Consider the following 21039-nt stretch of genomic DNA (forward strand, 5'->3'; position numbering starts at 1 on the left):
GCCATTTTCATTAGGTATATACAGTGCCTTAAATAGCTGCCACATACAGGCTCTTTATCCTTTTAACTGAAGCTTTTGATCAGATCCCTCCCCTTCATGCAATTTCCTTTTATGAACATAAATTATATTCTGGTAGGAAAGAAAGCCAAAGCAACTATCATTCACATTAATTTTAATACTCTTTATTGCAGAGTGTCTCTTGAAGCACTGTTTGTTGCTCAGGATTTTATAAAAAATTGCTGCTCTTAGTTCCCCAAATAGTTACTTCAGTAAGAAGCCACTTACGGAGACTCATCCATTCCCACTGCACCCCTTTAATTAGCCATAATACTTAATTATATGCATTAATAAACTGTAACCTGGAACAACAATTTATTTGTGAATTCTAGTCCTTTACACATACTTTGAGTTTAAAATTCAGTACAAAAGCAAGATTTCAAAACCTCAGAACTGTTTGCCTAAGCAAACATGAGAGGTCCAACACTGTATTTGCATGAAGGAGGTTTTCAGCTCACAGCTGTGCTGTTCTACTTAGCTTTGGGTTCACACTGCAGGACAAGGAAGTCTTGTTTTTCAGTTGAATGAGGCACTCCTCAGAGACTCCTCCTGTTAGTCAGACTAAAAGGAAATAGTGTTTTGGAAGGGTGACAATACTCTTCCTTGTCAGTTTTTTCTTCAATAAATGAGAACTGAGGAAATCTGGCAGTGGGTCCTTGCACCTAAAGTATGAGTTATGCTCTCTAGTGTTGCAGGAACAACTACTGCAAAATTTAGTTCTGCTTTGATGGAAGAGCACTTACAAGAATTTCCTAAATTCACCTAATTCTATCCAGTCAAGGAAAATCCCTATCTGGCTCATCAAGAGCATGGAAATCCAGCTGGATTGTAATCCATCTGCAAGCGCAAGGGAAGGTTTCTAACAACAGATTTTTCAGAGCAGGGGGGTCTAGATTCCTAACACCTGCCTCCTACAGGAATAATGTACACTCTGCAGATGTCACTCACTTCCCCTTACCTAAACAAGGAGCCCAGAAACACAGGGTTTTTATGACTAAAGCTGGGTAGTATGAATCTCATCCTGACTGAAACTGAAGTCCATGTAACCATAAAACAGTATTTTCAGAAGCTATGTAACATGTTGAAAGTTTAACTGCATTTCCAAATACAGATTTATGCTCACATAAAATTGACCTGCGCAATGCTTGCACTCCCAGTGGTGTGCAAACCCTTTAATTCTTTACCATATTTATCCATTTCTACTGCTGCTCTTATTTACAATGCACAAATACCTCCTGCCACCTGTAACCGAGAAGCATATAAGCAGAAAGCAAAAATGCAACTTTACGTGTACTTGTTATTTATCTTTAAAACAATTACTTTTTAAATATAAGAATGCAGGAATAGCCAAGATGGCTTAGGCCAAAGATCTGTATAAGTCCAAATCCTGCTTCTTATGCTGGATGCTAGTTCACTGAAAAATAAAAAAATCAATAGAGCCAGTATTCAGCAGCAGATAAATAGGGAAGAGTATAAAAAAAAGAGCAAGCAAAGAGTTGGCCTAGTAAACCTGCTTATTTTCTACAGATCAGTGGTTTATGAACTGGAAATGCCTTTTTTTTCCTTCTCAAATGAGTAGCTCAACTCTGTCATACTGTCACATGCCTTTCGTGCTGTTTAAAAAAAACCACCAAACCAACCCCAATATTATTCATTTGCATTTCCTTCTCCTTTCAAAATTGAACAAAATCACCTTCATTTTTCTTCTACTGCTGTCAGATACAGGGATTTAATCAGGAATAAATTTTGTAGCTCTTTAAATACTGCTTAGACTACGAGACATTTTTGTGACAAGCTTTTCTGTTTGAAAGGAGGCTATTAATTTCCTTGAATTTAAGAACACAGCAGTGAATTATATGTGAACAAGATGCTTTTCTAAAAAAGTACTACATTTTCACAGTCCCTCAAAAGCTCATAACTTTTTCAAGTATCTGTACTTGTATTTTACGTTTCTCACCAGAGAAATGAATGATTTTATTTGTGGTCATGCTTTAACTACACAGTGAAAGTAGAGTCAAAGCGTTACATGTCCCTGTACAAACACTTTAAACGCAGAACTGTCATGTTTTCATTTGTCCTCTAAGAACAAGAATGCATGACTACAGAAAGAGTGATCAAGAAACTCTGATAGAAGGATTGCAGGACATGGGATTCTGGCTTACACTACAGACCACACACAGTTTCCCAATGCTACATAACAGATTTCTGGTTATTCAGTGATTATTTGTAATGGTTAGCCTTAAGAAAGAAAAATCAAACCACGAATGTTTTTTTAAAGCATTCTTACTTACAGTGTGATTCTACCACAGGGTTAGCTCTACCACACAAGACAGTAATTTTAAGTTTGGCTTTTAACAGTCAGCCTTTGCCAGAGACTGCAGAATCCCAGTGTCCTATGCAAACAGCAAATGAAGAACAATTGTATATATTTAACACCTGGTATATAATAATGCATTGACATTCTGGCAACTTCTGAAAAAAAGGATCTCAAATTTTTATTTGGTTACTTTGATAAACCCAGCACAAAACCCAGGAAATAATATGAGCAGTTCTTACCAACTAAGAGGCCCCCATTTGAGCCTCCATTAATAGTCAACTTCTTTGGAGATGTGTAGCCTTCCTTGATGAGGTATTTGGCAGCACACTGAAAGTCATCAAAGCAATTTTGTTTGTTGGCCAAGATACCACCTAGCACACAAATAAAACAAATCAGTTGATGCCATAAAATCCATTTGATACTATCTCTTCAGAAAAACATGTGTGCAAAAATACCTGGGAATAATTCCAGTTTCATGAACATTTTAATAATTGATGCAGCTCAGAAAGACAGCAAAAATGAAAGATTCTTTCAACACAGAGAGGGTATAAGATGGTTCTGTCGATAATTCGAATGCTTTCAGAAACTCTGAATAATACATACCTATACTGTAGAGTGAGTGCCAGGTAATGTTCCTAACCAGTAAAATTAAAGCTAAAAGCTTTGCATTGCAAAATATGTATAAAATGACCACATACAATCCACTTGAGGTTAGATCTAATGGGACTTTAACAGCATTAAACTCAGTGACAGTTTCTTAAGGCAATAAAGCTTCAGCTTACAAAACAAGCTATATAAAATAAGCACTTCTAATTTCCTGGACTTAGAATATGTGGCTGGTAATTTTTTTCTATTAGTTGTTTTCAAATCAGATGATATATATCTACAGTCAAAAAAGGACTTCAGAGCTGCATCTTGGTTTGAAATTTTATTAATTAACTATCAATATGGAAATGCTTAAGATGCTGCCATCCTGTTGAACAAAATTCCAAATATGGTCAGATGTATGAGGAACAAATCATGACTGAAAATATAGGTCCAGATGCCATCATTGGTAAGACTTCCAGTTCTCAAAACAAAAAATTTTGCAGGGCGGGATAGGGAAGAAAAAGGATGGTTTTGCCCTACAATCTTTCAACTATTTGAGCAGAAGAATATCAGCCTAGAGAACTCACAGTTGACCAAATCTCATAATCTTCCTGCTTTAGATGCTTGTTTGGCAAGAGACTAAAACTGGCTTCTCCTTGAAGATTATTCTACCTTAAGACCTGGTATGTTCTTTCTCAGGCAATTAAATGCTAGTAAGAAATGGGAACTAGGAAGAAAATTCTTATATTCATGTAGCAAAGGCTGTGATCCAGCCAGGTAAGAGAGGCTCAGTGGATGCAGAAGTGGAACTCCAGTTCCTTCTACTTTGTTTAAAAGCTGGATGTTTATTTTAAGCTAATTGCCTAAGCTTCCCACTATGGTCCAGGAACCTCCAGGCCAATGAATTCTACCCTTAAATAAGTTGAGAGGAGCTATAACCCAGAGGGGTGTCTATCTCCATTGTCCATCCAGTTTACACTGGATGCTTCATTTCTATGTTGCAGAAGTTTGGTAAGATAACTCTGACATTTAGCCACACAGATCTTGTAGAACTGGGACCAGTACCTTTTTTAATTTTTAGTTTTTTTAACAGATACACATCATTCTCATATTAACAAGACAACTGAAGAGACATACTGGGACAAACGTGTGGCAATAAAGGAGAAATAAATCTTGCTCTTTGCTCAAAGCTCTGGTCTGGTGTAAGGTCAGAATCTTATCTATACAATTAAACCTAAGTAAACAGACTTCTGTAATTGTTTCTGGAATTAACAAAGAACAGATACGTATCTTATTATGCATCTGCAATAAAAGACCTGGGTAAAAATTAAGCAGGAAATAGGTGGACCAAAGAAGCATTACCATATTAAGATAAATTTTATTAAAACTTATTACAAACCAATTGGCAAACTAAAATTAATGAAGGATACTTCATCTTTAGCAATAATATCCTGTATCTGCAAGCATATATCGCTTCTATTTATGAAACTATTACATATTTAACTCAATTGTGAGGAAATGACCCAGACAAAAAGTTACCGCAGATGAAATAGTAAAACCAAGATGTAATGATCTGGGAATACCATTTTGTTTGATAAAAAGTTATTATGGATTACTCCCATGGCAAATTGCTGCATCATAAACACCACTGTTTTGATGCATTTGCCTTGCTCACAACATCTCCAGCAACTTAACCACCAGATTCTTGGGTTATGAATAAGGCGTCACCATTAAATAATGACGGGTAAGTTACAGAGATGAGTAGGACTTTTTCCAGCTTTTTTCTCTGGTGAAGGGATGCACAGAATTGTCAACAATAAGGTAACTGGACAATCAAAGGATTAAGATGAGGATTGGATGGGAAAAACGTGGAGAGAAATACATAATAAGAAAAGGGGAAAAGAAATTGACAGGGTTTTGTAGTGAGTGACTTGGTTTCCCTGCAGCATAAAAGTCAGCTTAAAAAACCCCAAAAGGTCAAACGCCTGCCTCCAAGAAGTAGGACCCCCTAAAAGAACGTGGAGGGGAAGACATCACTGCACTTCTGGAGCTGATTGCTTTCATATGAACTTCAATCACATTCATGAAATGTAAAGAAGGGTCTATTCGTTAATTGTGCAAAAACAATCTAGAAGAGTTAAATTCGGAATTCAAAAGTTCACACCTTCCGTAAGGTTCTGCAAACGGTTTGGGTTTTTTTTGTGTGATACCAATAGAATCTAAATAGTCACTGCTGTTGTCTTGGGCATCTAGAATTGCGGGGTATTGTGCACCTGCAAATAATGAAAGAGGTATGTGAAAGCAAGCCAGCTCTCCTGCAACATGGACAGACATTTTTTTGAAAATCAGTTCAAGATCAACAGCTGCATTTTCAAATCCTTAAGTCTAGGGAACTTGATCTTGCTTAAAAAAATGCAGTCATTTTCTTGGAAAATATTGTGTTTGTACGAAGCTATTTTTAAGGAGGTTGCAAAATTTAAAACAATCTAACAAAAGCCATCAGATAACCCTAGACAACATACAGCTCTAACGTATGAGTAAGGAAAAAGTTTACTTTTCTACAGAATAAGCAAAAGATAAAAGGAGATGTGAGTATGGAAGAGGGAATGAAGAGAAAATGTTGTAATTTTCATTAAGCCTGCAGTTTTGTTCCTCTACTGGAACTGATTTACCTTTATGCCACGTCTCTCCATATTCACCACCGCCTCTGATGTTCGCCACTGCTAGAACACCCCCTAGGTGTTGCACAAAAATAAGTCTTGACACACTGAAAAAGCAAACAGATAGAGGATTATTTTTAATTTCCAATTTTTATATCCCTACCACTTTCACAAAAATACTTTGAGAGAAATATCTCTCCCAAAATCAACGATGAAATTGTGAATGAAGTCCCCCTTGATGGCAAACCCAGGTAGCCAGGCTTTTTTCAATGGTTATCCATGGAAAAGAAACCCTCTGCAGCCTCAGAAGAGGAAGGAACCAGTGCTGGCTCATTCTTCCTCCTTTTGTTCTGCACTTCAGAGGAGAGTGGCCAGTGGTTCTGCCTAACAGAAGACTCCCTCAGGACACGTCACCATTTTTTCTATTATCTTCAAAGCCTTCAGCATGGGCATTAGAGCTGTGCAGTACCACTGAACCCTGCTAGCTTTCTGAACTGTTCCTCTTCCATGGGTCCTCCACTTTTTCAAAGGAAAGGAAGGCTTAGCCCAAATGAAGAAAGCAAAGAAGTAAGACTTAAAGATCAGTACTTGATCTTTGTTTTTGAGCAGGTATTTTCAACTTCTGCTTAATGGACTTTTCTCTGGACTAAAATGCTAAATGTAGCATAAATTTTTTTAAACGGCAAAAGTATCAAAGCTATTGCTATCTTTTTTAAAGGGACTGAAGTAATTTAAGTCATATTTAACAATTAAGAAGAGAAATGCATTTCTTATATGTTGAGGCAGTAGCTTAACATAGCAGAAGCTGCAGATGGCAAACCACACATATGCCAAAGAGACAAGTAAAATATTAAAATTTAATCCCAACAAGTCTTTTTTTTCCTTTAGCAAGTTGAAATTTCTTATTTACTTAGAATCTTTGCTCATGCAAGAAACCACTGCCTGCAGAAATGAATCCTATTCAACCACAAGAGCAAGGATTGGGCCTTTTTACCTTTAAGTCCCTCTATTGCTTATCAGAAATGCCTTGAAAGATGGTAGTCCTACAGTGTGTCTCATGTGGATGTAGTATCAAAACAGGTAAATTTTTCGTACCTCCCAAAGCAATTATCTATGTACTGGCACTTGTTCTTGAGAATATATACTAAGGATTAAGGAAACAAAAAGAAAAGCAGAAGGATAACTGATAAGAGATTTTTGTATTTTCATAATCCATCAAAGGAAAAACTTTCCACCTAGCTTGGTTATCTCTGGACATCAGATGGCTCAGGAGGCATGAATTATCTCTGCTTCTGTAAAATCAATTCTGAAGTCCATCACTGTGAATTGCATTTTCCTTAGATTGCTGTGACATGCTGATCAGATGCAAGATTGATATTCTATAAGCACACTGTGCAAAGGTCAGAGAGCATTATTCTGTCAAAATCCAGGATGCCTGATTTCGACAGGTTGCTACACAGCTAACGTGGAGTAGCCTGACAGTAGGTTGCCTCATGAGATTGTGGCTGCTTAGTTTTTGGCATGTTAGAACCACAAAACCTCCCAAAATATTCTGCACTTCTTTTCCCTGTCTTGGTTGCAAACAAAATCAATAGAAACTTTTTAGTCCAAACTTACTTGATGAAACGTAGCAAGTATAGGAATTGCAGGTGAGGTAAGAGCTTGCTACCCAAATATATAGCCTGAGAATATTTAAAAAATAAAAAATTCCAGAACAAAGTCCACCCTCTTCCATCTGCTGAAAGAAACTATGCCTGTTTGAAGGATCAGCATATTTAACCAGCAAAGAATATGTGAATGACACAAAAACAAAGTATTGAGTGCATCCTATCTTGTCTGTGGACTCCTCTAACAGAGATGGTACTTCAATGATAATTTTTGGATGGGTCTAAGTGTCTTAGGATCTCATAGGATATGCAGTACTCTTACTATAGGAAGCTAGTCCACATTTCCACAAGCAAAGAATTTTTCTGTCACAGAGAACCTCAATGGGATAAAGTCCAGAGTTTGGTAACAATCATTGTACTGTCCAAATTATAAGTAAGGTTTAGTGTATCTGTGCTCACTCTCAGCAATACTACTGGGATTTAGGCACTTCAGAAAACATTACCCCATATATCCCAGCATATACATCTAGTAATGTCACTACCAATGACTATTAATTAACACCCAGTCCGGTACGGTCAGTAGTAAAGTGAGTCAGAGCCCTAACTTGACCAATACTTTGAGGTAGATGTGCCTAGACTTGTAACAAGCTTTTTCAAAGTGACTTTTAAGTTCAGGGAACCAGGTTTTATAAGTATATAATCAGGACCCATTAACTTTTTTAAAAAGTGAAAATTCCAAGTGATCAGACAGCACAAGATTTAAGTTTCATACACAACCCTGCTACTGACTCCTGTGTTCTTCCAGGTGGGTCCTTGCTTCCACATTTGATTTCACCAAGTCATCTTGGTGTCTAAGTCACAGCAAACTGGCCAGTTGCCCTGGATGCCTACGAAATGTCTCGTTCTGCAGAGGAAAGTCTGGCTCCCTGCTCTTCCCAACAGTCTTGCTAGCCTTTTGCTCATTACCCCTGTTTTTCCTTCTCTCCTGGGAGCAGGCTAAAGAAAAAGAGTAAAGGAAAGGGCAACAGTGTCAGGAAGAAGCCAGTGGAAGGAGCAGAAGATAGTTCATTTCCTGGAGAACTCCTTCCAGACCCCTCTCTCTTAAGGAGCAAGACAAAAATAAGAAAACAGGTATTGTTTTTTACAGTATAGAACAATGTGAGGAGCTGTGATTCAAGGAGCAAGAATGCTTTCCCAGAATTACGGATCTGCCATCAGGTATTACAGCTGACAGGGAAATGCAGGCTAGTGCACTGGTGACAGGGAAAAAAAACTCGAGTCACTGGACTTGGCTGCTTTCTTGGCTTTTGTGGAGCAGAAGGGAGTGGTAAAAAAGTAACTGAAAAGAGTAATCTTGCGCTTTGCACCCCAGGTTGCTGTGTTGCCTGACCTTTCTCTGGCTTAGTCTCTCCCTGCACCACCTCTTTGCTTAAAGTCTTGGTACAAGCTGGCCCTGTACCAGTGAAATGCCATTTCACAGTCTAGTTCACAATCAGCTATATTCCAGGATGCATTAGAAATTGTTTCTCCTGTACCCACACAGGCACATACAGAACAGTGAAGGGAAACACGCTGGTTCCTGCAGGGTAATTAGCCAAATCTGAGGCATTAGAGGTGGGTTTGTGATGGCATTTCCCCAGCAGCTCTGCCAAGCCACTGGTGTCGGTTCCATCAACTTTCGCTTGCACTCACTATGCAGGCTGTATAATTAATGGCAGTGCTCTAGCAGGCACCATACTCGAAATGCTACCAAATGCAGCTCTTCAGTCCAAAGGAGCATATAAAAGATGCATGCTTGTATTCAAAAATAAGCCACTACTGTAACTGACTTAATGACTTTGACCTATCATTCTCATAGTTATTTCTGGATCCTCTAACCTGTTGGTTTGTTTCTACTGCTTTCAGTGAAAAAGATTTTATTTTAATTTTTTGTGTTGAAGAAAAGATGAAAAGCAACATCGGTTTGTGAATTAAGCAGAAATAAGCTCCCCAAGCCAGAGAGCTGGTTCCCATTAATGGTTGCAAAATACCAGTGAGAAAACATTGTACTGGCTTGAAGAAATACAGGACAGACATGAACCACTGGAAAAGAGAAGATGGAGTGTTTTGTGAAAAGTTCTAAAAGCCTTAAGTTCAAAGAAAAAGTGAGGAATATTTATCCAGGAACTTGTTTGTTTTGAAAGTAAGCAGGCTACTACTCGGTTGCGTTTCCATAGCTATGTCTTGGCTCAGGATCAGATGAACGATGTGGCAAGCCTCAGCCTTGACCATCCTGTGGCTGCTTTCTAGCACTCGTGCATCTACAAGAAAAAAAATGACCGAATTGTGGTGTTGGGCTGCGGCTGGAACAGCACTTGGACCTGGGAACTCCTTGGGGAATATTGCTGTATATAGTAACGGGGATATAATCAAACTAACTCAGATATGCCAGGTAAAGAGGGAACTGGGTATCCTGTCTTTCCAACATAAATCCTCTATTACAATTTCCTTCCCTGATCTTGCCTGCCTGCTCCTGGAACACACTTCCTCACCAAGTACTCAATTCTAAGGTTATTAAACATAAAGATGAATTTGAAGGTTTTGGCTTTTCTTTTTTTTTTTTTTTTTTTTTTTTTTTTTTTAGAAAGAGAAAGGCTGAGAAGGGATATGTTGATATTACAGGGAGAGAATGAGGAGAGAGGTGTGGCCAATTGTGTTTTATTTACTTTGTCAGTGGGATGACCTATTTTGTTCTGGAGGTGACTGATAGTTCTCTGTGCATTTACTGTTAAGGAACTGTTACAGATTCATATTCTTATTTTATGAACTGTATAACAAAGGTTTCATAGGGTTCAGAAGACCTGTCACTACTCTCACCTCCTATCTTTCTCTCTTCTGACTGTCAGCTGCACCCTGGACTCCTATAAGAGTCAATTTTTAACTTGCCAAAATGGCAAAAACCCACCCACTCTGTTTTGTTGGAATAGTTTTCTGCCATTCTTGCATGGTAAATCAGCATAGCAAAGCTTCCAGAAAGCACCAGGGCCAATGGATGGGAGGTGGAAGGTGGCACTGTGAGATACCTTTTCCTTTTGCCAACAACCACCTCATGTCAGCTCTGCAGTACATGAAATCTTATCTTAAATCAATAGATATGTAATATTTACTTTAAAAAAGAAAACATGGTAAGTTTTATCACAGTTTTCAGCATCTACAATAAACTGTAACAAATCAGTGCTTGAGTCTAATCTAAAAAGGAATTTAAAAACTATTCTGGTTATGTAATTGTGTGTCTCAAAAAACACAGGAAATTAAAAATGTAACTTTACAAGGCAGATAAAAAGCTTTCAAATAATCATAGAACACAAAGATGGGAGGTCCATTGTTATACAAGGTATTTGCTAGAAAGGATGAGAAACTGTAAATGCTATCTAGAAATACAATCACAGTGGCCTGGAAAAGCAAGCACTACAAAGGATTTCTTGAAATGTGCTGACTCTAAAGCAAGACTGGTAGCACCCAAACTTAAGAGGATGGTTTCACAATAGATTATTTTTGTATTGGTGAGCTGCTCTTCTACCAGCTGAAAAACTGCTCTCCATTCAGTCCTTTGCATTTCTGTTTTCCCCTGCCTTGCTTAGGAGCATTTCTTATGTATTACAGAAAATCACTGTCTCTTGGCGAGTCTATTCAAATTCCCTTGATGAAGAAATAAGCCTTTTCTTTAAGGAGATCACCTATTCAATAAAGCTTATGGCTTTTGAGGGCTACAAATCCTGTTTTGCACACAGCATTTTTGGTTTACAATGCATTGCTTTGCATATGCAGAGCCCATATCCTGTGCATCTCAGGACAGAATCATCTTTGTCTTTCCTCATCTTATGGGAACGCAGTAGAATTTTGCTTCTGATGTAAACTCCTCAAAAGTATAATACGGAAATACAGCCAAATTTTAATTATTTACATTCATATAAACAAATATTTGATTTTCTATAATATTTTGACATAGGTAATTGTTCAACTTGGAAAAAAGAAAATTTCCTATGTTGTCAGTTCAGCAAAGGGCTCAAATGATTGCTTAATATATGTCCATATGCTTTTCTCTTGAGCTCAGTGACAGACCAGGAAGAGGTTCAGGTGTAATCCAAAGGGCAGGGTGCCTGCTGTAAAGCTCAGAAGAGCACAGCCCTTCTCTGCTCTGACATAGATTTCTTCTGTGACCCTGGGCAAACCCCTTGAATTCAGAGCATGCCTGGACACTGATGTGCAGTCCTTATGGGCCCCATCTTGCTTCTCAGAGACCTGAAATGTATTACTCTGTTAGATCCACAGTCCACCTTGCCCTCAGTCTGTGACAATTCTTAATACCAGATACTTCAGAAGAAGGTATAAATTGCCCTGCTTACCTGTAGCTTGGTGTAATTGATATGTTGAAGCCTCCATATCCATACAAAAACGCAGGATGAGAACCATCCAACTTGATCCCTTTCTTGTGAATAATAAACATTGGGATCTTAGTACCATCTTTGCTAGGGTAGAAAACCTAAGACAAGAGAAAAAGAAATCTGAAATGCTGCTGTTGTCATAACTCTCCACAACTGCTGTTAACAAGAATCTGAGGTGATCACTTCCGTGGTGTCCAATGGGTAAAACTTTCTGAGCAATCTGCACCAACTGCCCAGGTGAGGTTCAGTAACGGTCATCACCCGCTTGGTTGCTTACTAGCTCTGGAAAATGTATCAAAATGAGACAATACAAAGGGTATGACAGTACCATTTTTACATATCTTATCCATGAATTCTACATAAAAGGGGGTTTAAGAAAATGCTACAAAACCAATACAATTCTCTGCAAGGGAAGACTGGCATTGTAAAAACACAAGAACTGCACAGTCGATCATATATGAAAGCAGCAAAGACTGAGCTAGCAAGGAGAATGAACAGAACTAAAACCACATTTCCAATCTAAAATTATAATTTCTAGAAATATTTCCTTTTAAAAAATTCAAAATTTCAGACACTAAAGAACAGTGGACAGAGGAGAAACAAACTCATGGTAGAGCGGTGACTTAGCGAGACCCCACTAAACATTACATTGTTTTGAATAACAGAGAGCTATGTTACTAACAACTAAATATGTAAAACTCTCTGAAGATCCGGTCTTGTACCTCTGAAATCACAGAGAATTCCTTTATATCAGTTGATGCAGCAGTCTTTGGTTGTAAAAACATAAATTTAATCAAAACCAGACAGCCAAAGATACTATAAGTCACAGTATTTTGGTTTTACTATTAATACATTGGCATTAACAACATTTCTCAGTGGAGTCAACTCCACGCACTGCATTCGAGTCAAAAGAGTAAACTTTGCATAGCTAAGACACTGTTTCTTACTAAGCCTTGTGCAAAACAGCAAAAAGCTAACCACTCCACACTTGTACATGCAGCATGAATTCACCAAAGCAAGTTTGTATCCAGCAAAAGTGGACTAAGCATTGGCCAGTCTTTCCAGGCTGTCTCAACAACCACTTCACCTCATCAGGGTGGTAACATAAGCCATGACAGAAACTTTAGCAGCACTCGGAGCATTTTCAGGCATTACCTAGCAGCTAGAACCAGGAGCCCTAAATATTGCCGAACCCCCAAACCCATCCAGCAAGACGACTGAACTACCTGCTGGCTTTCAGGAAATCAGGTCCCAAAACACCAAGTATCCACACAGCACGTGCTTTCATATGTCTTTCTATTACTGCCACAGCACTGTGTGAACTTCAAAGCCAAATTCCATGTACACAAACACAGACTACAATTGCTTAACACAGTTCCCATATCTTGTTTTGATGCATGTATCTGCCTGCATGCTCTAATTTAGTATCCAGCGTGTCTTATTTTGCCAGTCAAGCAAAACACATGGGTGTGAATGCAGTTTGCTGCTTGTCGTAAAGTTCTGGTTGACTACTTTTCATTGCTTTGGTTTTAGCATCATTATTTGCAGCTTCTAGACTAATTAGAACAAAGAAGTAGTAAATGAAGAATGACATTCTTATCATTTGTTGCATGTTTACAACCTCTGCTTTTGAAGGAAGTAGACCTATCACACTTTATAAAGCACACGATCAACAGAATCTATTTTTATAACACATGAACCTCAACAGTAATATGAACCTGTGCAACACATTTATTCTGAGCATTGCCTGTAATGTGAAACATGTAAATACACATGGCATGTTGAAAACAAAATAATCACATTTCATTTTAGTTTAGTCATTGCTAAGGAAATGTAAGAAATTTCAAATGAAACTGCATCTACCTCTGAAGGCTTCACCAAAACCTGTAGATGTATTCCAGATAAAATTCAGTATTTCACAGTTCCCAGCAGATACAAAAATTCAGAAGAAAAGCCTAAAGGCTTTTTTACACAGAGGAAATCACTGTTTCCAACTGCTGCCGTAACTATATCTTTACTGAAAAGCACTCATCAGAACTCACTGCAGTAGAATACAAGGGATTTTCATTTTAAGTATTTAGCGGAACACTAGAAACAAAAAAAATATCTGATGGGCAGGAGAACTGCTAAGGCTGGTGATGAGGAGTTCTAGAGAGACTCCTCTCTAAAATGCCACCCATCAACTCCAGTTGTTGCTGGCAATCCACATGAAGTGAGCACCTGGCCCTCCTACATTTCCAGCAACATACTGTTGTTGGCCAGTCCTTTCCTGATGATGAAAGGATGCCACTAATTTTACTGCTTCTTTCTGAACAAGGGGCTTTATATTTTTTTTAAAACAACTCTCCAAAACCTGACTTCAATAGGGCTTTTATCATCATCAGTTAAGATTAAATAACATATCATTAAATGAGAACTCAACGGAAAAAAAATATGCATGTCAAGGTGACATTTGCAATTTAAGAGTTTTCACTCCTATCTTTGCTAAAATAATGATTACCTCTCCCTCTAAGATGAACAAACGGGAGCAGGCTGGAAATCAATTCAGTGAAACACCGAGATATGTGAAGCTATTTAAGCTTCTCCAAATAGACTATTTTCAACAACTGATTCAATCTCACCTTTAAATTAGGTGTTATCTCTGAAGCAAGTCCAATGGTTTATTCATGTAACCAATAAAGGGACACACTTCTATCTCAAAGATTAAGGTAAACTGGAAAGGGCAAGCCCTAAAAAGAAGAATTTCCCAAGATGGTATTTCATGCCTAATTTTAGAAGCTGTCAGCTTTTACAGCAGTAAATGCTCATAAAAGGGTACTACCGTTTTCTGCTTTATCACAGATAGGAGTGATCCTCTTGTACTGGTCGCGTTACATTACTCATTGCTCATATATTTTCAAATAAAGACTCATGTCACTACAGCCATTAGCACATATAAGAAGAGGACAAATTAGCAAAGGGATTTTGGAGGGAAAAGGATGGAGAACAATGCTTCAGACATATTATTATGAATGCTGAAACCCACCATTCAGGGAGGGACATGCTAAAAATAAATATTTTCAGCCTCTAGGAATGCAACAGCAATGTTGTATGGTTGACAGGGCACTCCTGCTGCATGCAACGCTCTGTTCTATTCTAGGAGCATACCACTGGAGCAGTATAGCAGTGCTGAAATAGTTGTAGCTCACTTCGTCTCACACTAATGTCCCTATCTGTCACATGGCAAAGGGGTCTCAGTGCCAGAAAGAATCACTTTCAATTCTGATGCCTGAACCTGAGGCATAAATTTATAGCCCCTATTCTTATTATTATGACCCAAGGAGAAAGCAACACTGTTTGCACAATTACTATAAACTACATGAAGATTAAGCTATATAAGGTACGCAAACAACAATCTTAGTCATTCAGCTTTAGTGCATACATATATATTTAGAGAGTGATGTTTTGTGGTTTGGGTTTGGTTTTTTTTAAACGTAGCATTTGAAAGCAATTTACATTCCATCTTCACCTAAAAAAGACAATTGAAGTTTACTTCCAAGACAGTTTACAGAGCAAGTTTTACAAGTAAATACAGTTAATGGCTGGCTGATAGGATTTGTAGATTTACTTAGTATCTTTGAATATTAAAGGAAGTGATACAATCATCACAACAAAAAAAGAAATAAAACTAATCTGCCTGAATAGTCACATTGTGCCCATAATTAAAAATACCTATAACTACTGAAATTGAATAGAAACTTCCATTTTTAAAAATGAAAAAACTCAGCAATTTGTGAGTACTCAGTTTCACTTTTTCTCCCTTTCAGAAATGTTTTCTCTGTTTATGTAATACAGAGATTAAAAGATCTAGGTGATTACAGTTGTTCTGGGAAAAACTGCATGTACACCTGAGATCACCTTCCTTTTACAAAATCAAAAATCCTTCTAAGCAAAACCCAACCCCAAATTTGTACAGATTTAAAATTAACCTTATAAAGGTAAGATTCAACACAGGGTTTTAAATACTGCTGTACAAGACAAAAAATAATTTTATCCAAACAGGTCTAATGCATATATTTTTAAGCTGTGAACAATATTTAAATGTCTAGAAACCTTTTATAATTTTTCTGACTCACTCATTAATGGCAAGGAGAATTAAAATCCAATTAAAAAGTGATTAGTGTGGCTTTTCAGAAACAATTATTTCCTGCAGATAATACATGAATTTTACATAGGAAAAGAAACGCTGACTTCTGGGACTTGAAAACACCCCCTAAGTCACAGCAGGCTAATTATTCTTAGAAAGCCAGTAGTGATTCTAAAACTGTTTCTCTCAACCTCTCTTTCAAGATTAGGTACTACATACCAGAGATATCAATTCTTTCCATGTCTTTGTGTGCTTGATCAAAGCCAGGTAAGAGTTTCACTTGTCATTAGATTGACATCCATTGTGCGAAATGCCAAAGGCATATAAATCATGCTGGAATACTTCTTATTAAAAATCCATGTTCAATAATTTAGGTTTAATAACACGGACAATGCCTTTAAAACGAGTTTTGTTCCCATGTCTTCTATATAGTTTTACTGAGATAATTCCTTTTCATCTGAAACAAATACAGGACATAGCGGTCTTGTGAAATTTAGCAATTGTTTTCTACCTCTAGAGGAGAGCAGCTGCCCTCACACACGGCTGCTGTGATTCCACTCGGGTCCACCACAAAGTTACAGGCAGTGCTAGAGAAGCACAACACCCCGTCCAGCCCCAGCACCCGCAGGCACGAGTGAAGCAGGCATGGCTGTGTTGAGCAGCCGATCAAAGGCAATGACTGCTTCAGTTTTTGTTTCCTGGAACTGTGTTTCAAGCATCCAATTTCACATGAAGTATTTCCTTCATTAAGTGTGAGATGAAGATTTCTCATCACACTTAAACCAACATTTGTGTTGTGAGATTTGGGGTGGAAAAGCACATAGAATTTGTAGTAGATTACGCAGCGTCGCACACGTTCTCCCAAACATCACAAATACTTTGTTAAAGGCTCACCATTTTAAAAATCCCACACAACTATCTTTGAAAGATGATGGGAAGAGTTAACTTAAGGGAGTAGTCCCTGAAGAAAGTTTTCCTACACAGAAGGTGGCATCAGGGTGTTCAGACTGTATTTAGGTACAGAGGTAATGGCACCTGAAGCCAAACAATGCTACATCGCAACACCTCCCGCTGACAAGTCCAAATAGCTGCTACTCAGTGCTTCAGGAAGCAAGTCACAAAGACCCTGCGTACACACCAGCAAGTCTGAACACCTCAGCAGTGGCAGCCAGGGAGAAATCCTCTCCTTGAGATGCCAGGGCAGAAATCTCATTGATTCAAACAGAATCACGCGCTGCCTTCCACGCCACCTCCCCAAAGCCCATTCAATCCCTTATTGCCTCTGACCTTACAAAAACCCTGATACTAGTCTGGGGCTAAAGACTATATAGCACATCACAAGCAAAACACCTTATTTATTGCAGCAGTGGCATGGACCCAAGTATAAGACCACCAGTAGCCCCATGGGCAGCTCTGGCAGCCAGCCAATGGCCACCTGTAAGAGCAGCTCTTACTAACCACCAGTTTTTGTATTCCTATATACAGGATGAACCAGAAGTCAGGAGAGGTAATAGGGAACTATTACCATTACACAGCAAATCCACAGGATCCGAGGTTTCCTTTCTTCAGAGGGGAATCCTCATCAATCTTCTTTAAGCCTCTTAAATTAGCTTCAAAGAAATTCTATGTGGGTTGCAAAGCTTGCTTAATACAGAACTGGACATTGGCCAAAGTAACTCAGTACAGTAAAAATTCATGCAGGTGAAACTCAGAAAGAACACCACCCACTACAGACATTTGCAAAAGCACTATGAAAATCATCAAGAAACCTCTTAGAAGAAATTGTTTCACCACCCACCCACTGGGACAAAAAGCAGTCTCATGCTGACAGAGGCAAAGTGCCAGGAGATGATCTTTTAGAAGAAATTCCTCCTTACTAAGTTCAGCTGCCTAGCTGCAAATGACTACAGGGAGGTATCTCACAGGGTGGTGGGAGGAAGGAGGGGAAGGCAAGAGAAAAATACAGCCGAAAGTTCAGAAAACCTGCAAGACCAGCATGGCAGAAATTGCTTTTAAATCACACTTTTCTAGACTAGTTAAAAGGCAGCATTCCCTTTACATAAAGCCTTAGTGGTAAATGGGATCCAATGAGACATCCCCTCTACTCCACTTCTGCAACCTGGAAGACTTCTTGCCTCTTGCCTAAATGTTTATCCTCTGCCCCTTGCAGTATGATCTCAGAACTTCCTGCAGCAGATTAATTAGCATCTGCTACTTAGGGTTATTCCTTTTCTTTCATTAATTTGCATTAAAGAAAACTTAGTGTACAGTGTAGAGACAGACAGGTATCAGATAGATAACATTTACCTTTTGAGTTAAATATACATTGCAGTCATGTTAAACAAAAAAATGTCCCGGGGCCTTTGTAAGTTACAGTCTCTTTCTTGAATTACCTCTGTGCTTATGCATTCAAGAAATGTATTTACTATGAAGTAGGATAGCATGAGATAAACAAAGGGCTGTCTCCATGAAAGTAGCACACAATTATAAATAAAAACATAAGTAACGTCTGCTGGCTAGTGCAATTCGTTTCATTAAATCAAGCTTTACTTCATTGAAAAAACTGCTCTGACAGGAGACAACTCACTGTAATAGTGTGTAGGCATTAGAAAGTAAATACTACTCATCTCTACCATGATGAAAATCAGTTCAAATTGTAATGAGAAACACTAAGAATAAAAACATATAGGTAACTTACCATGGGGTAAGCAAGGGGGAGAACTTACTTTACGCAAGCTACTCCACAATAACTATTCTTCCTTATGGTTTTATACTGTGGTAGGTGCACACATCTAATTCAACATGCTGAGAAGGAGATATAATCACTCAGTAACTGGCTAATTCAGCTTTTCTGTTTCTGAATCCATCTTGTTCCAAATTTGCTTGGTTAATCTCAACACAGCCCTGTTGTTGAGCTTTTACAAGCTTCAAAAAGATGACAAACCACTGTTGTTTTTTCTCCCCAATACAGGGGCATCTACACAGTTCAGGATGCTCAAATCTCACCTGTAAACCTGTACCCAAAATGTCTTGCACAGAACAAATGAACAAATTCAGTCTTGACAGTGGTGATGTCAAGCGCCCAGCGTGTGTCAAAGACCAAAGACCACCCACATATTCCATTTACACTGCCAAGAAGCTTTATTTATGACTTTCAATAGCTGGACAATTTCAGAGCATTCTGCTCTCTCTTCCTTGGGAGAATCATACCACGTTTATAGGTGTCAAGTTGGCTACCCAAAACCAGAGGCGCTCTATATCACTAAACACCTACAAAAATTCTGCATGTGCCTAGTACAATATTGAAAAAACAGCTGATACTCTTCATTACTATTTTCTGGTTTGAAAGGAAACAAGAGATCACGTATACTGGACAATGCATGTTTCAAAATCAGTCCCAGATCACTTATGCTGTGACTATTTATTCTGAAGAACTTACTGGAATAAAAAGGTCACTTAAAAGTATTGTGAAGCTTTTCCATGTGTGCTTTCTCACTCAAATTATAGCTACAAACAATTTAATTTCTGAGATTTAAGCTTGGATTCAAAGTTACACATTGTGCCCCTACACGATTAAAGAAAGGAAACGGCAGCAGAAGAGAAACTAAAAAATACGTTGAGAATAGTCAAGGATAAACTAAGGTCCTAGAAAATATTTGGGGTGCTAGCATAGAAGAAAATAATTCTAAGAACCAGATGCTATTGATTTCAACAGTTGTGTCTTGGTGACCACCTCCTTGCTGTGGAGACAGTACTTCAGGCTCATCTATTGTTTTCGGATTTGCAGTACTCATTGTACAATGAAGAAAAATTACCCAGTGAGTAGCAAGACATTGAAGAGAATTATGCGAATGAGTTTTTGTGACACTGTTGTAACAATACTTAGGGAAAAAATTAAACCAAAACTGGTATAAAGCAACCCAGCAAAAAATTCACATTACAGTGTGATTTCCAGACAGACGTCATAACCAAGACTTTAAGGTACTTCATAACAGGAACACCAAGAAGTGTGCTGATGCATGCCTGTAATGCTGTTGAAACAAGGAGGAGAAAAATGAACAACAGAAGAGGAATGCCTTTGTTTTTTAAAGCCATAAGACTACGGACAGCTTGCAGCGCTCTTCTTTCTTGGGCAAAATGTGATCAAGACAGCAAAATTTAACAAACTTGTATCAGCCATAAGGAATTCAACTACTAATAGATCAGCAGATCAAATGTCTAGTGATGTCAAGGCAACTTCAATCAGTGCTAACAGTTCAAAAACCCCTAGTAAGTAGAAGGAAAAAGTCAGGGATGTTCCTATTGGTAAAAGATTCCCTGATTTTAGGCATTCTACCATTATGCTTTAAAGCTTTTCTGCATTTTCTCTATTTTTAGCTGTTAGCAGCGATCACTGTGCACTATTACTTTCAAAAATAATTGACAAATTGGCTGAAAAGCAAGCAGTTCAGGGAGCTGTCAGAGATAATTTATCTATCAATTTTTCCCTGTCTGTGAGAATAGCAAGCCAGAACTAAGGAAATCATCTGTTTCTTTATATCATTCATCTACACAGTTGAAAAACTAGTTACTATGAATAATAATGGTATTTCTAAGAGGCTTCCCTTGTCCCATAAATTTCCTGGGAGATGTCTCAAGGACAGAGCAGAAATAATTAATCTAAGGAAAGATGATATTCTATCAGTACCTCTGGGCAGTGTTGATAAAATCAAATCATCTGCTAAATGAAGATGCAAACTAGATTACCCTTAATAAAATTGCGCACTGATGAATTTGTACTGGATCATAAACAGACAAAAGCCCATGGAAAAAAACTCACATAATTAGTGACTGAACTCTTTCTGGGTAGAAAGTGAACTGCTATCTTCCTTCCTCTTCCTTGGGAAAAAACATTCTTTCAGAATGCCCCAAGATTTTGTAATTTTAAAATTTTTACTGTTTCTGATCTTATACTGAGGGCTGACAAGAGAGTAGTCTCCTGAATGATCCCACTCACATGTGTTCCACTTACACAAGTTCACAACTGCATCTCTGCATACTTATTGAAGCACTTTGTGTTTAGTTTGTCCTCTTTCTTCACCAGTGAATGACAATTTAAGAAAAAACAACCCACCAAATCTGTCTAGATAAAAAGCTATTGGCTAAGAAGCCTTTTTAGCTCTGCCTTACCTGTTATTAGTCCATTTTTTTTTCCTGTGTTTTGTATAAATGGAGACTATGCCATTGAAAATGTCCCACAACACCAACATATTATTAGGAG

General features: G+C 38.1%; 1 protein-coding gene across 2 annotated transcripts in view; it reads right to left on the reverse strand.

The window, feature by feature from the left end:
• The window catches only part of PREP (prolyl endopeptidase), a 98544-nt gene that overhangs the window by 5551 nt on the left and 71954 nt on the right, over positions 1-21039 (reverse strand). For both annotated transcript variants that reach the window (XM_049818076.1, XM_049818075.1), the window contains exons 11-13: positions 11615-11751; positions 5635-5729; positions 2614-2745 (exon numbers count right to left, since the gene is read on the reverse strand). In XM_049818076.1, the coding sequence (XP_049674033.1) occupies positions 2614-2745; positions 5635-5729; positions 11615-11751 (364 nt within the window). The remainder of the gene's footprint in view (positions 1-2613; positions 2746-5634; positions 5730-11614; positions 11752-21039) is intronic.

The sequence above is a fragment of the Accipiter gentilis genome, chromosome 15 (assembly GCF_929443795.1).
Source record: "Accipiter gentilis chromosome 15, bAccGen1.1, whole genome shotgun sequence".
Taxonomy (NCBI): Eukaryota; Metazoa; Chordata; class Aves; order Accipitriformes; family Accipitridae; genus Astur; species Astur gentilis.